General features: G+C 38.8%; 1 protein-coding gene across 5 annotated transcripts in view; it reads right to left on the bottom strand.

Annotated features, from left to right (window-relative positions):
• Positions 1 to 12,128, bottom strand: part of PPP1R9A (protein phosphatase 1 regulatory subunit 9A) — a 150,357-nt gene that overhangs the window by 5,539 nt on the left and 132,690 nt on the right. For 2 of the 5 annotated variants that reach the window (XM_042801701.1, XM_042801700.1), the window contains exons 14-19: positions 10,144 to 10,231; positions 9,968 to 10,045; positions 6,731 to 6,929; positions 4,015 to 4,134; positions 2,108 to 2,131; positions 703 to 885 (exon numbers count right to left, since the gene is read on the bottom strand). In XM_042801701.1, the coding sequence (XP_042657635.1) occupies positions 703 to 885; positions 2,108 to 2,131; positions 4,015 to 4,134; positions 6,731 to 6,929; positions 9,968 to 10,045; positions 10,144 to 10,231 (692 nt within the window). The remainder of the gene's footprint in view (positions 1 to 702; positions 886 to 2,107; positions 2,132 to 4,014; positions 4,135 to 6,730; positions 6,930 to 9,967; positions 10,046 to 10,143; positions 10,232 to 12,128) is intronic. The other 3 variants (XM_042801702.1, XM_042801703.1, XM_042801704.1) reach the window with 3 other exon arrangements.

Consider the following 12,128-nt stretch of genomic DNA (forward strand, 5'->3'; position numbering starts at 1 on the left):
TAGCAACAAAGCAAGTCTGAGACAGACTCACATGCATTACTAATGTATAAGTAATGCAGTTCTGCACTACTTTCCATGCTTTCCACTTCCAGAATATTAAAGAATGCGATCTCACTGCCACCACCAATGTTGATTTCATTGATTAAATGAGGAAAATAAAGATTCAACTATTTGCCTGAAGTCATCTAAGTCTACATAGTACAAGACTTCCCAATTCTCACTGCTATGCCTTAGTCAAAAGTTCAAAACTGTATTTAGTTCTAACATAGTACAACTGGTATCAGCTTATGCCTCCAGTATCCCACTAATCCATTTTTCAGTTGCTACTTCTGATGTATGTCTATTTACTATCTTCCCTGAATCATCCCTTCTGCAAAACAGAGCTGGATGAGAAATATGTGCATGCAAATACCACTTATACATGCTGCTGTATGATTTACGCATGCAAATATGGGTACATCATATACACCCAGAGTTTTCACAAAGCAAATGCCCTCTATTTCTGAAGCTTCTGAATCCATGTGCATATGGGAATTTCTTAAAGTGTTGCTGTGGCTTTATACTCTGTGTTTATTATTCTAGTCTATCCCCACTCCACGCACAGGGATTCACTGCTTTCTGGACAAACCCTTACTTTCTTTAAGATTACTTAATGTGACAACAAATACTACAGTTAGTCTTGAAGTCCAGTCGGTTGATTACCTTGAGCTTACTCCCATCCAGCTGAAGGAGATGCTCCCCGTTAATGTTTTGGGCACTGAATTCAGAAACATACTGTTCAAGGTTCAGGCTCATTAACCAGTGGGAAACCTGCTGCACGCTCCAGTCCTGAACAGCACGACTCTGATACTGACTGTGCTTAGGAGACTGTCCATCATCAAGGATCTGTGACAAAACCATGCTGCATTATTATTAAAAGGGTAACATGGATGAATAACAACATTTTTCTGTACAAACCGCCAGCATCAGAACAGAGGCATCTGTACTATCTTTAAACTACAATAGTAACAATTTCACACCAGTATATTACATCTGTATCTAACCAGTTATCTAAGAATTGGTGCAAGGTATCCAAAAAGTCTTTTATTTATAACTAGAAGAAGAAAAAGGAACTGGCATTCCTTTTAACCCAAACAAGGACTGAAATGGCCAGATGGCACAATTCAAAAGCTCCCATTCCCTTGCAAGATTTTTATCCTTCAAATTAGAACATTTCTGAAGGATGCAATGAATTCTGCATTCTACCTCCTGGGCTCATTTGCAGATCTTTATGATGTGTTTAAACTATAAAACAAGAAATTAAAGGGAAAAAAAAGCCTCAGAAAACCACTCTAAAGTTCCAAGTGACAACAACAAACAGCCAGTGAAGCCGATACTATCTATGGAAGACTATGAGATGACACAGAGGAGCGGTAAGGAACACACAGCGATCCCACAGCCCTGGCCCTGCTCTCATCACGTTGTGCTGTTGCTGCTGCTGTTGCTGCTGTGGAGGAGGAGGAGGAGGAAGAGGAGGAGGAGGAGAGCACAAACACAGCACCTGGAGGGGCAGGTGGGGTGTCAGCTGCTGGAGCAGCCCTGTGTTCCCGCTCTGCCACTTCATTCCACCCAGGGGTATGCTAGTGGGGCCCGAAACAACAGCTACTCTGTCCCAGCCATGGTCAGCAAAGCAGCTGCTACAGGCTGCAGCAGCTGTCTGCTGTTAGAGCAGCTTTTACACTGAGTTAGATGATGCTGGGGGCTTCCTCAGCCTCTGGCTGTCCAGTTCTCAGGGCTGGGGAAAAGACGGGTTCAGCACTGTCTTTTCCTTCTCCTGTTGCCAGCAGGAGCTCAGTGCAGCTGATGCTTGGCCTGGTGGATTTTCCCTGACACTGACCCTCCTCCCCCTTCCAGCATACTGCAAAAACTGCAATTTCTTATGGCCTTGGAAACTCTTAGCAGAAAGGAGAGGGGAACTCAAGACAAGGGGAGAGGAGCCAGTGACATCTGTGTGTTCTGCTCGAACAAGGGGGTTTGCTACACAACACCGTAAAACAAGAAACGTGAATCTGCAAATGAGACAGTACGTCGCCACGCGATTCACCACAACAGCACACTAGTATCTCACCTCATCATCAATCATATCCAGGCTCTGAGTGAGGGAGCAACAAAGAAATGGGAAAGAAAAGCATTATAGAAACAAAATACAGAACATGTAACAGCATGTAAAAGTTCAGGCAAGGGCAGCACCAAGATTTGCAAACAGATATGGCTACTCAAAACCAAAGAGATTTCTTTAAAAAAAATTATCTCCAGAAGCAGAGAGGTTATGTTGAAAGCTCAGCACACACATGATTTGGCAGCTAAACCTGAGACTGTGTCAATGAAACCCCCTTGGAATTCCTGGTCTTGACACCCTAGAACCGGTGGGAACCTTCCTGATGGCTCCAATCCCAAGAGCAAAAGCTCCTTAATTGGAGGAGAACAACCTGCAGGAACTGGGTTCCCTCCCCACCCTTTCATTTTCCCCGTCTCCTTCAGATAACCATGCCAGATCTGCCAGAGAAGCCTGAGCAAAGGGGCGCTTGCAGCAATGTGCTAGGGGAGGCTGAAGGGCAGCACCAGCCGAATCCCCTGCCGGGGCGGCTGCGGAGGTTCCCACGGCAGCTCCTGCTCAACACGCCGCCTGATTCGCAGGCTGCAGTTTGGCACACAGCAGAGGATGGTGAAAACACATTCATTTTTATAGGCCTGATCAGGCTTGATGTTTTAGAAGTGATAGAGAGCTGAACAAGCGAAATGAAAGCATTTTCAAGCTTTTACTTCAATACCACTGGGAAGAAGGCATTGGCACAATAGAATACATAAGGGGAATGAAACGTGGTAAGATAATGAAATGTATTATCTAGACAGTATTAATACTAAACAAAGTGTCAATGATTACTTTGTTGTTTTCAGGAATTCATATGATATACAGACCTGTCTGCACTCTCCTATAATATAAATTTTTGCCCTTTATTGCCCGCAGTAAGTAACAACTAAAGAATGGTTGAGTTTGTAGGCTTGCATTTTGGCAAATGGGGTTGCACGGAACAGCTCTCATTCTTTAAACCCATGCAAAACATGCAGGCAGTAATAGAACAAGACTAACTCACTAAAAAAAAAAAAAAAAAAAGACATGGATACTTCAAACAACTCCTCTCTAGAAGAAAAAACCTGGCTCAAACCTCACATGAAAAATGTGAAGTTCTTATGGAGTGTTTGTAAAAGAATAAAGGTACAGGTTTCCTGAGCACACAGGACACGCTGTCAGCCACTGTCAAATTGTGTGAATTCACTGACAACTGAGTTACAAAATTAGTATCTTTAAAAAGTATTTTCAATGTATTATATTCAGCTCAATTATGTCACCAATTTTCAGGGTTAGGAATGCTTTTTCACATTATCATTGTTTGAAAAAACTCTGGTTTGAAGTAACTGAATTCAAATCCACTGTGTAAAGCAAGCACAAAGAATGTAAAGTGGATTAACACATATACGTGCTAATCAATATACATACATCCAAGTACAGTAACACACAATTCCTGCAGGTACAGGTCATTATTATTTTAATGTATCAGGGTAAAAATTAGTCTAGGTGAAGTTGCCTTACATCTCAACTATATTTACCAAACCACACTGTATGCTTATTACCTCAAAACTGTCTCAATTATGTCTAGTTTAGTGTATGTAAATGTATCTACGGGTCCACATGTACATATTTAGAATGTATGAAAATGTATTGAAATGTGTGAGGATATAGCATCTCTTAGGAAACCAACTGCATTCTACTTTCTTACAGTAATACCATAGGACCTTTATTTCAAGTCATTATTATATGAACAAGAAAAATCATAATCTAGAAACCGAAATTCATTTTCTTCTCCCATTCTACGGGCTAAAAATATCCCTTTATTATTCAAATTATTATCAAGTAACATGGCATGGGAGAAAGAAAACAACTATTTCCCACCTTAAACAACTTCATCAGCATACCTCATCTGATGACAGTGCTAAGGAGTGCGAGAAACCTGGGGTTTTAGGTTCTGCTCCTAAACCACTCAAATCAGCTGAACTTGTGCTGCTGGGACTGAAATCATCGTTGAATGTGAAATTCTGTGGAGAGAAAGATGAGTTAGAATGAACAAACGATCTCGTATGTGCATCTAAAAGGAAAATCTGCTTTCTGTCTTCCAGGTTGGCATACTTCAGGAGTGATCTCAATCATTTACCAAACCAGTTACAATACACGTGAAGAAGCCTAATTTTTAGTATTGTTAATATTTATAGAATATGCAGTAGTTTTACCACTGTGTACTTCAAGAGGCAGCTTTGCCAGCATAATGATGCAATGAATAGCAAAGAAGTCTGAAAGCAATTTCCAGACTCCCTCTTAAGATGCTGGCTCTCATCCTGGAGCTAAATTACTGCTTCCATGGGTTAATCACTAGCATTTTACTGTCCTCCAGATATTTAGGACAAGCGTAGCACAGGCAGTAGCACAAAGAACAGGACAGAAGATTAATTAGCAGAGAGAAGTGAAAACTGCTACTGAAAGAGCAAGGAGAATATCCTGTGAATCCATTTCTGAGTCCCAAATAATCTCCTAGAAAAGTGAAAGGATCCTCCCTCTTTGCCTATACCTTTAGAAAAAAACCTGAAATTGAAAGTAAGAGAGATCTTTGGATTTTGAATGTTATTTACTGAACTAATAATCATAAAACAAACCCTGTGTTTTCTTAACAATGCAATGACAGACATCACACCTTACAGCAAGGAATAGCAAAAGCATGCACATATTTTCCAGTAATACAGCAAAATTACCATCAGAATAAGACAAAAATTAACAAGTATTTTATACTGGAGTGAGAACCATAAAAAACCAAAGTCTATAAAAAATTAAGGACACCATGATATTCCATTTAACTTAGATACAGAGTTGATGATACAGAGACCTCTAATCTCTAACATCTAATGGATATCAAATTCAATTCACCTTTGACATTCAATTTAAAAAAATGGATCCAAACATCAAAACCAAAAAGAATACTAAAAATGTTATCCTTTTAGCCCTTCTAAAGATATTTGACCTATCTTTCCTGAAAACGAGAAGCCTCGCAAAAATATTAAGTGTTGGTCCTCTTAGTTTTGCTGGAAATCTAACCAAATATCAGTATCACACCGTGCTTTAAAAACCTGAATAGCAGTATGGGAACTGTGAATTTAAGAGCTTGCAAACTTTACAGAGAACATAAAAATGTGTTTGTGATCAGTTTTCTCACACCTATGTTTAGAATTCCTGTTCTGCTTTTCCAACTCCTTCTAGAGGAGAAGCTTCCTTAATATGCAAACTTTTAGCCCCCACAGTGTTCTTAGGCCAGGAGTTCAACAGCTCTACCTCCTGTTGTGTGAAGAACATCTTTTTCTTTTTTAAGTACTCTGATTTTTCTTTCACCTCTATTTTGTGCAAGCGTCAGCCTTACAATGAATGTAAGCCTTTGAAATTTAATTTTCTATTGGAAAACACAAGATTGTCAAGGCCTGATAATAATTATAACGGCAGAACAAAATGCCCCTCCAACATCAACCTAACTGTAAAAGGGGGTGCTTTTTTCCCCATCTGAAAATTATTTTTATATAGTATTTGTTTAAAGGCACAAATAGGATTTACTTGTCTAATCCTCATCCCTCATCTTTCTGTTTCAAAAGAAACTGGGTGACTGATTAGTTTCTCTTTAAACTTCAGAGATTTCGTCTGGGGTCTTCTCTATCAATCAGATTTTGACTGGTCAGATTTGTGTTGCTCTCCCTACCAGGTAACACAAGCATGGTTATGACCTTGCACAGCTTGGTGCACAGCAGAAGTAAGGTATCACCAGTTTTTGGCACCAAAAGAGTAAGAAATGCCTGTGGAAAATGTTATTATGTGTAAGTATGTGTTTGTAGAAGACAGAGAAATTAGATTTCTGATTCATATTCTTGTATATAAAGTTGAGAATCATATCTGTTTCTTTTTACCAGATCAATATAAAAAGTCAACTGCTACAAGTTATAAGAAGATACAGGCAAAGAAATATTTTCCAGAAGAGAAAATAAACATGAAAAAGCTAAGTATATTACTAAATCTACGGGTTATGTAAGGAGTTATCATGCTGAAACATTCATGCACATAGAAAGGAATCACACAGATGTATTAAATTTCAATAGTTCATATTTACAGTTCAAGCATCTTCATATAGAGAATTAATCCAACATCCAGCATGCATGACAAACATTTCATTATTGGGGGGAAAAAAGGCAGATGACTGACGACATACAGCATTTCTTCACTTGCAAACACCTCATCTGAACATGGGCACGTATTCCCACAATCAATTCTGAAGAATGCAGAAAGTATCTGTAATTGAATAGACAAATCTAGCATTTGTTCAGTGGATCCAAATGCTAATTTCGACTGGCACCACTTGCTTTTGCTATGGTACAGCATACCACAGTTAGTTTACTGAATTAATGTACATTAAGACAGAGTAAAAAGGTAGAATGTGGAATGGTACAATGACAGAGATGTTCTGTTTGGATGAACTTTTACCGTACAATGAACACCATGCACTGTTTATTGTAGAAGTCACATATTGGCCTGTTCTTTTTCCAGAAACATGAAGCCAATTATGCCACTCAACACAGTGGGAATAAGGTAGTTTTTATTTTCTACCTTTGACCCTTTTTTAGCTGGACTTATATTTTCAGAGGAAGGTTCAGTTGAGCTGGTAGGCGATGGCAGGTTGCTAGAAGAATTGGATCCCTTGCCACTCTCTCCATACCATGAGAATGGTACACAGTGTGGGAGAGAGGAGGATCTCTCTGATAAAGATTTAGTGTTTGCTGATTTCTGCAGCATCTCTCTGGCAGTCCTGTTTAAGAGAAAGGAGCAGGAGTATGTGTTAGATCATAAAATAAGAGAAAACAAAATGCTATAGAGGCAGTTAATTTTTAAAAGAGTGACATTCCCTGTAACTGTGCCTAAAGAATTGAGCAGCACACAGCTGGTAGGGACATGCCTGAAATCTCTCTTTCAGCAAAAGAAGAAAAAAGCGGGTTCTTTTGATTCTTTTTCTAACTCAAGCTCTCTTAGACAACATACACCCAGCAAACGGAGACAGACGCCAGCTGAAATTGTCTGTACTCCCACCATTCAGATGTGAAACAGCTCCAGTCAAGAAGCCACATGTTGTGTTGGTGCATTTCTGAGCCCCAGTGGTATCTCAGCATGATTAAATAGATTAGATTCAGCACTGACCCAAGTGGGCTCTGGCTCTCAGAGAAGGTCTGGCTTGGATTCTGAGCACAGGCAGAATGAATCAGGTGCATCTGTATCCATCTATGGAGGTGTGCCTTTGTTACAACAGCTAAATACTGATAGAGTATGATTATCTTGATTCAAAAGTTATTAAATACTAAAATATTAATATAGAAAAAGGAAATAAACACCTATGTGGTATTATCAGCTTCTCTCTTTGTAGTAACAAAGATTGCAATAAAGGTGAAGGTAACAGTTATAAAATAAAATGCCTAAATTATTTGATAAATATATCATGTCAACAATATAGTATGTACATTAAAAATAACTATGCAAAGTGCCTCAGAATCTCCTAGTTTCAGGCTGAGGAATATATGCTTCTTACTTAAATGGGACATTTTTTATATATGTAACAGTAGTGATAGTCTTAGGAAACAATTCAGGATTTTATTTACACATCCTGGGTGCTAATTTTTGGCAATAGGAAAATATTGCATGCAACATCCATCTGACAGTGTGATTAATTCTACATCAAGTAGTTGCTGTAATGGACATAATTGTAACAGGGTGCTTTTGATCATCATCTTCCTTCTTTCAAAGATCTTACACAACTTTAGACTGTAGAGAAAACATTTCTGAGGCAAATTCTTTGGAGTTAGTAACAAAGGAAGTGACAACAGGTGTTTAAAAAGTTATGCTGAAATAATAACATTCCAGTTTACAGAGGCACAGTGAGAATTACAAATGCTTAAGAAGTCTGTCCTTGAAAGCAGTATTAAACTTTGCTTTTAGTAACTGTATCCAAACTCAGAAATATTAACAAACAACTCAAATAACTGATTTATCAAATGGTCTAATAAGCAACAGATCTCTCTACGCTGAGATCTGATTTCTCTAAGGAAGATACCTGTGGGATCTCACAAATGTCTGCAATATACTGTGTTGGTATAAGGAACATATCAAGTTCTTAGAGACAAGATACATGAATTTCCCCCACCCTGCAGCTTGGTACTTAAATGCTATGTCATGTTTAAGAGCCTGCTAAGGACACTAGCTGCCTTACAGATACACAGAGGTGCAGAGAATTTGCTTTAACAAGTCTCTCCCTGTCACGAGGGAAATCCAGCAGTGAATGTCACTAAGTCCAGGTCACACTGCAAGCAGACACACCAACTGAAACGTTTTCTGACACCAGTGCAGAGGCGATGACTGCTGACTAAGACCATTGAAGATCCTGCCAGATATTTGCAGGATACAAATGTACAAATGTATGCTGAGACAGAACACTGCACTTCAGTACAGCGTGCCTGAGGGAGTAAGTCAGAAGTCTAAGGTTTCTTTTGCTTTTCTGATTTTATGGAGCTACACAATATACTTGTCACTGGGTCTCCATATTAGACTCTCAGCAAAACTCCACAAATGGTTATATACTGGTTTTCCACTACAATGATTTTCTGAGTAGCATTCAAAGTTTGCTTTCTTCCAATAGCTCTTCTATCCTGTAGGTTTTCTTCTGCCTTTTTTTATGTACAGAGAGTTTTTGAGTTGCTATGTCCTTTCTAGACTTTTGGAACATATTAAGTTTGCTTAGCACTCCTGACATTAACTTGTCTTTTGTAGCTGAAACCAGGTATCGTCCCCTGTGATCTTGTCAGACCGATCAGTATATGACGAGAGACCTTCAGTAAAAATCTACACTAGCTTTTGCAGAGAAGATTGATTCCTGCCACTTCGAACATTCATTTATTTATTCAGAGTCCAGATGATGGTGATGTGGTCTCATCAGATCTTACAAGGAATTCACAATTCCCTCCCTGAGAGCTGGTGATGCAACAAACACAGTCAGCATTCTTCCTATCTATTTTCAACTTATGATGTTCATCTTCAGAAACAAACCCTTCTGAAAGCATTCCTGATGTGGGTGCTGTGAAGCTGCAGTGAACAGCTGCGCCCATCCTCGCTCTGGTGGCTTTTTCAAATAAAATCTTAGAAACATAGAATCATAGAATGGTTTGGGTTGGAAGGGACCTTAAAGATCATCTAGTTCCAACCCCCATGGGCAGGGACACCTTCCACTAGACCAGGTTGCTCCCAGCCCCGTCCAGCCTGGCCTTGAACCCTTCCAGGGAGGGGGCAGCCACAGCTGCTCTGGGCAACCGGTGCCAGGGTCTCACCACCCTCACAGGGAAGAATTTCTTCCTTCTATCTAAGCTAAATCTACCCTCTTTCAGTTTAAAGCCATTACCCCTCATCCTATCCCTACACTCCCTGATAAAGAGTCCTTCCCCATCTTTCCCATAGGCCCCCTTCAAGTAGAATATGTGGAATTGTGTCAAGATTTCTTGTTCACAGGTATTAATAACTGACTGTGTGTGCATCTTGTGGGCCAGCTCTGATAACCTATTTCTGCAAATCCCATTAGTGGATGCAACAGTAGTAGTGATGCCACGATATTATAAACCTACAACTATTTTCAGATTATATGTTAGTCTTTCATCAGTTAAGAAATCTAAGTCTGTAAGCTCAGAAATGTATCTCAAAGCTTAACATTTATATGAAGTCAGCTGTTAATGTTCCCATCTGCTAGGATGATTAGATTTTTCCAGTATATCTGGTATATCATTTGTTGCATCCTCAATGTTTCACCCATACCTACTGCCATAGGTCACCCTAATAGCTTCTTTCTCCTTCCGCTTCTTGCCCTTGTTTGAACTCCTTCTCAGGGGAGCCCTACAAAAATATTAGAAAACATCAGGAAACATCTTTGAAATTTAACTTTCAATCCTTTTAATGAAAAAAATAAGTATTTTAAATAACAAAATGCTTACCCAAGATCTGCAAGTTTTCGCTTTAGTTTTTCTGTATGCCCTACAGTAGGGCTAGCTGTTCTTGTTGCCTGAGCACCTGTGGCACCATCTAGGACACATTTGTACACGGAAGAATGTATGTTATTATTTTTAATTGCTACTGATAGCTATTCCACTTTCCATCCAGAACAGTTTTTGTATCTTTTCATAATTAGATATGCATACATGTACATGTGTGTGAGTACACAATTTAATTAGGTGAATTCTTCCCATTTTTAAGAGGATGGTGTGAAGAGGAATAAAAATAAATACTTTCAGAATTTGAAAATACACAGAAAGGAATCTTACTTTAACTGAAGAAAATGGAAAGTTAATTCTGGTTGAATTTTAATGACTATGCAGTAAGTCAAACAACACAAAAGATTTACAGGTAAACATTTCAGTGAATCATTTTTTAAACTTAGCAGTCGCCGCTTAAGTTTCCTTTTACAGAATTCATTTGGTATGTATGCTTTACTTCCAAAATTACTTCTGAAATACTTTCTTGAACTTTGGAGCCAATGGTATGTTTTATGATGGACATGAAAGGTAACAGTTATTTGTTTATCTTGAACATCTTTGTTAAAATAAACATTTAACTTGAAATCCAACCATTCTGAATTAAAAAAATAAATAATTAAAAGTAGCCTAGTCAATAAATTTGCCCTGAGACATCTACCAATTTTTGATCTCTTCTACAAACACTGTTAAGGCCTAAAGAGGAAACAGCCTGCAGTACCTATAAAGCCAAAACAATGAGTCTGCAAAACATCCTGTGAAATCTATATAGAAGCTAAAAGAAAACACACAGCAATTGAAAAATCCAGACATAGTTTCTGTGATTCTTGAAGATAAAGAGTGTCCCCAAATACTCTAGGGGAAGCAAACTAAGGCCAGTCATTTATGTCACTTGAGGTTTGGTGACTTTTACAGTGTGACCTCAGATGTACAGTGACTTTTAACTGAAAGCACTGCTGGGTTTGCGGATTTCTCCTACTGTAGCTGACATAAATTAAGCCCTCAGAATTAACCCAAAATACCACAGCACTACCACAGGACAGTCAACTATGTGTACAGAACTTTGTACATTGCTTTGTGGATAATACTTGGGCACGTTTTCAACAAGTAAAAAATTTAATGTGCAACTGGTTCTTACATCATGGGAAAAGCAGGAAAATAAGCCTCTTGCAATACTTACACTCTAAAAGTAAGTCTATTTCTATCAACACAAGTCCTTATGTTAAAAAAAAACATTCAGAAACAAACATTGAAGAACAACTGAAAAGTAATGTCATGCCAAAAAAGCGAACAAAAAAAAGTAATATGAAGAATGACAAAAGCACAGTGAAGTCTCCTGAGAAGCAATTCACTCCCCTGGCAGGCTGAAGAGAACTTTAGGCTCTTTAATAAGATCTCAACTTAAGCCATCAGCTTAATCAGTTGTTCAGTTAATCAACATCAATTTAAGAAGTCATCAACTTTAGGTTGATGCAGTTTGCATCAACCCTATGCTGTGCACACTCCACTCCTGTCTCCTCTTATGGCTCCTCCTTCACCTTTAACGCATACTTCTAATTTCATCACTGTCAAAATTGCCACTTTCAAGTATAAAAGTCGTAATATTTTATTTATTATTTTCACAGTAGCTATTCACAGGCAAATGGGGCTTGGGGGCTGGGGGCTTTTTTGATAAACTTAATGAAAGTAAATGAAACTATAAGGTACACTGCTTTGTTGGTGGGCAAACAATTAAAGCATTTAGTAGCTGGAAGTTTTGCTGCTGCCACAGAAGAAAGAATCTGGATTGTTCAGCAGGGACCTGGTATGGCAACGTTCTGTTTGGGCTCCTGTATCACTATGCTCCTACTCACATGCAGCTCGACCCAGCCAGGGCCCTCCGAATAATGATAATTTGCTGGGGAAAACATTTATGCTGGCTATGGACTTCAGTGGAAGATGGATGGGCT

Source organism: Tyto alba, unplaced genomic scaffold (assembly GCF_018691265.1).
Source record: "Tyto alba isolate M040663 unplaced genomic scaffold, T.alba_DEE_v4.0 Super-Scaffold_38, whole genome shotgun sequence".
NCBI lineage: Eukaryota > Metazoa > Chordata > Aves > Strigiformes > Tytonidae > Tyto > Tyto alba.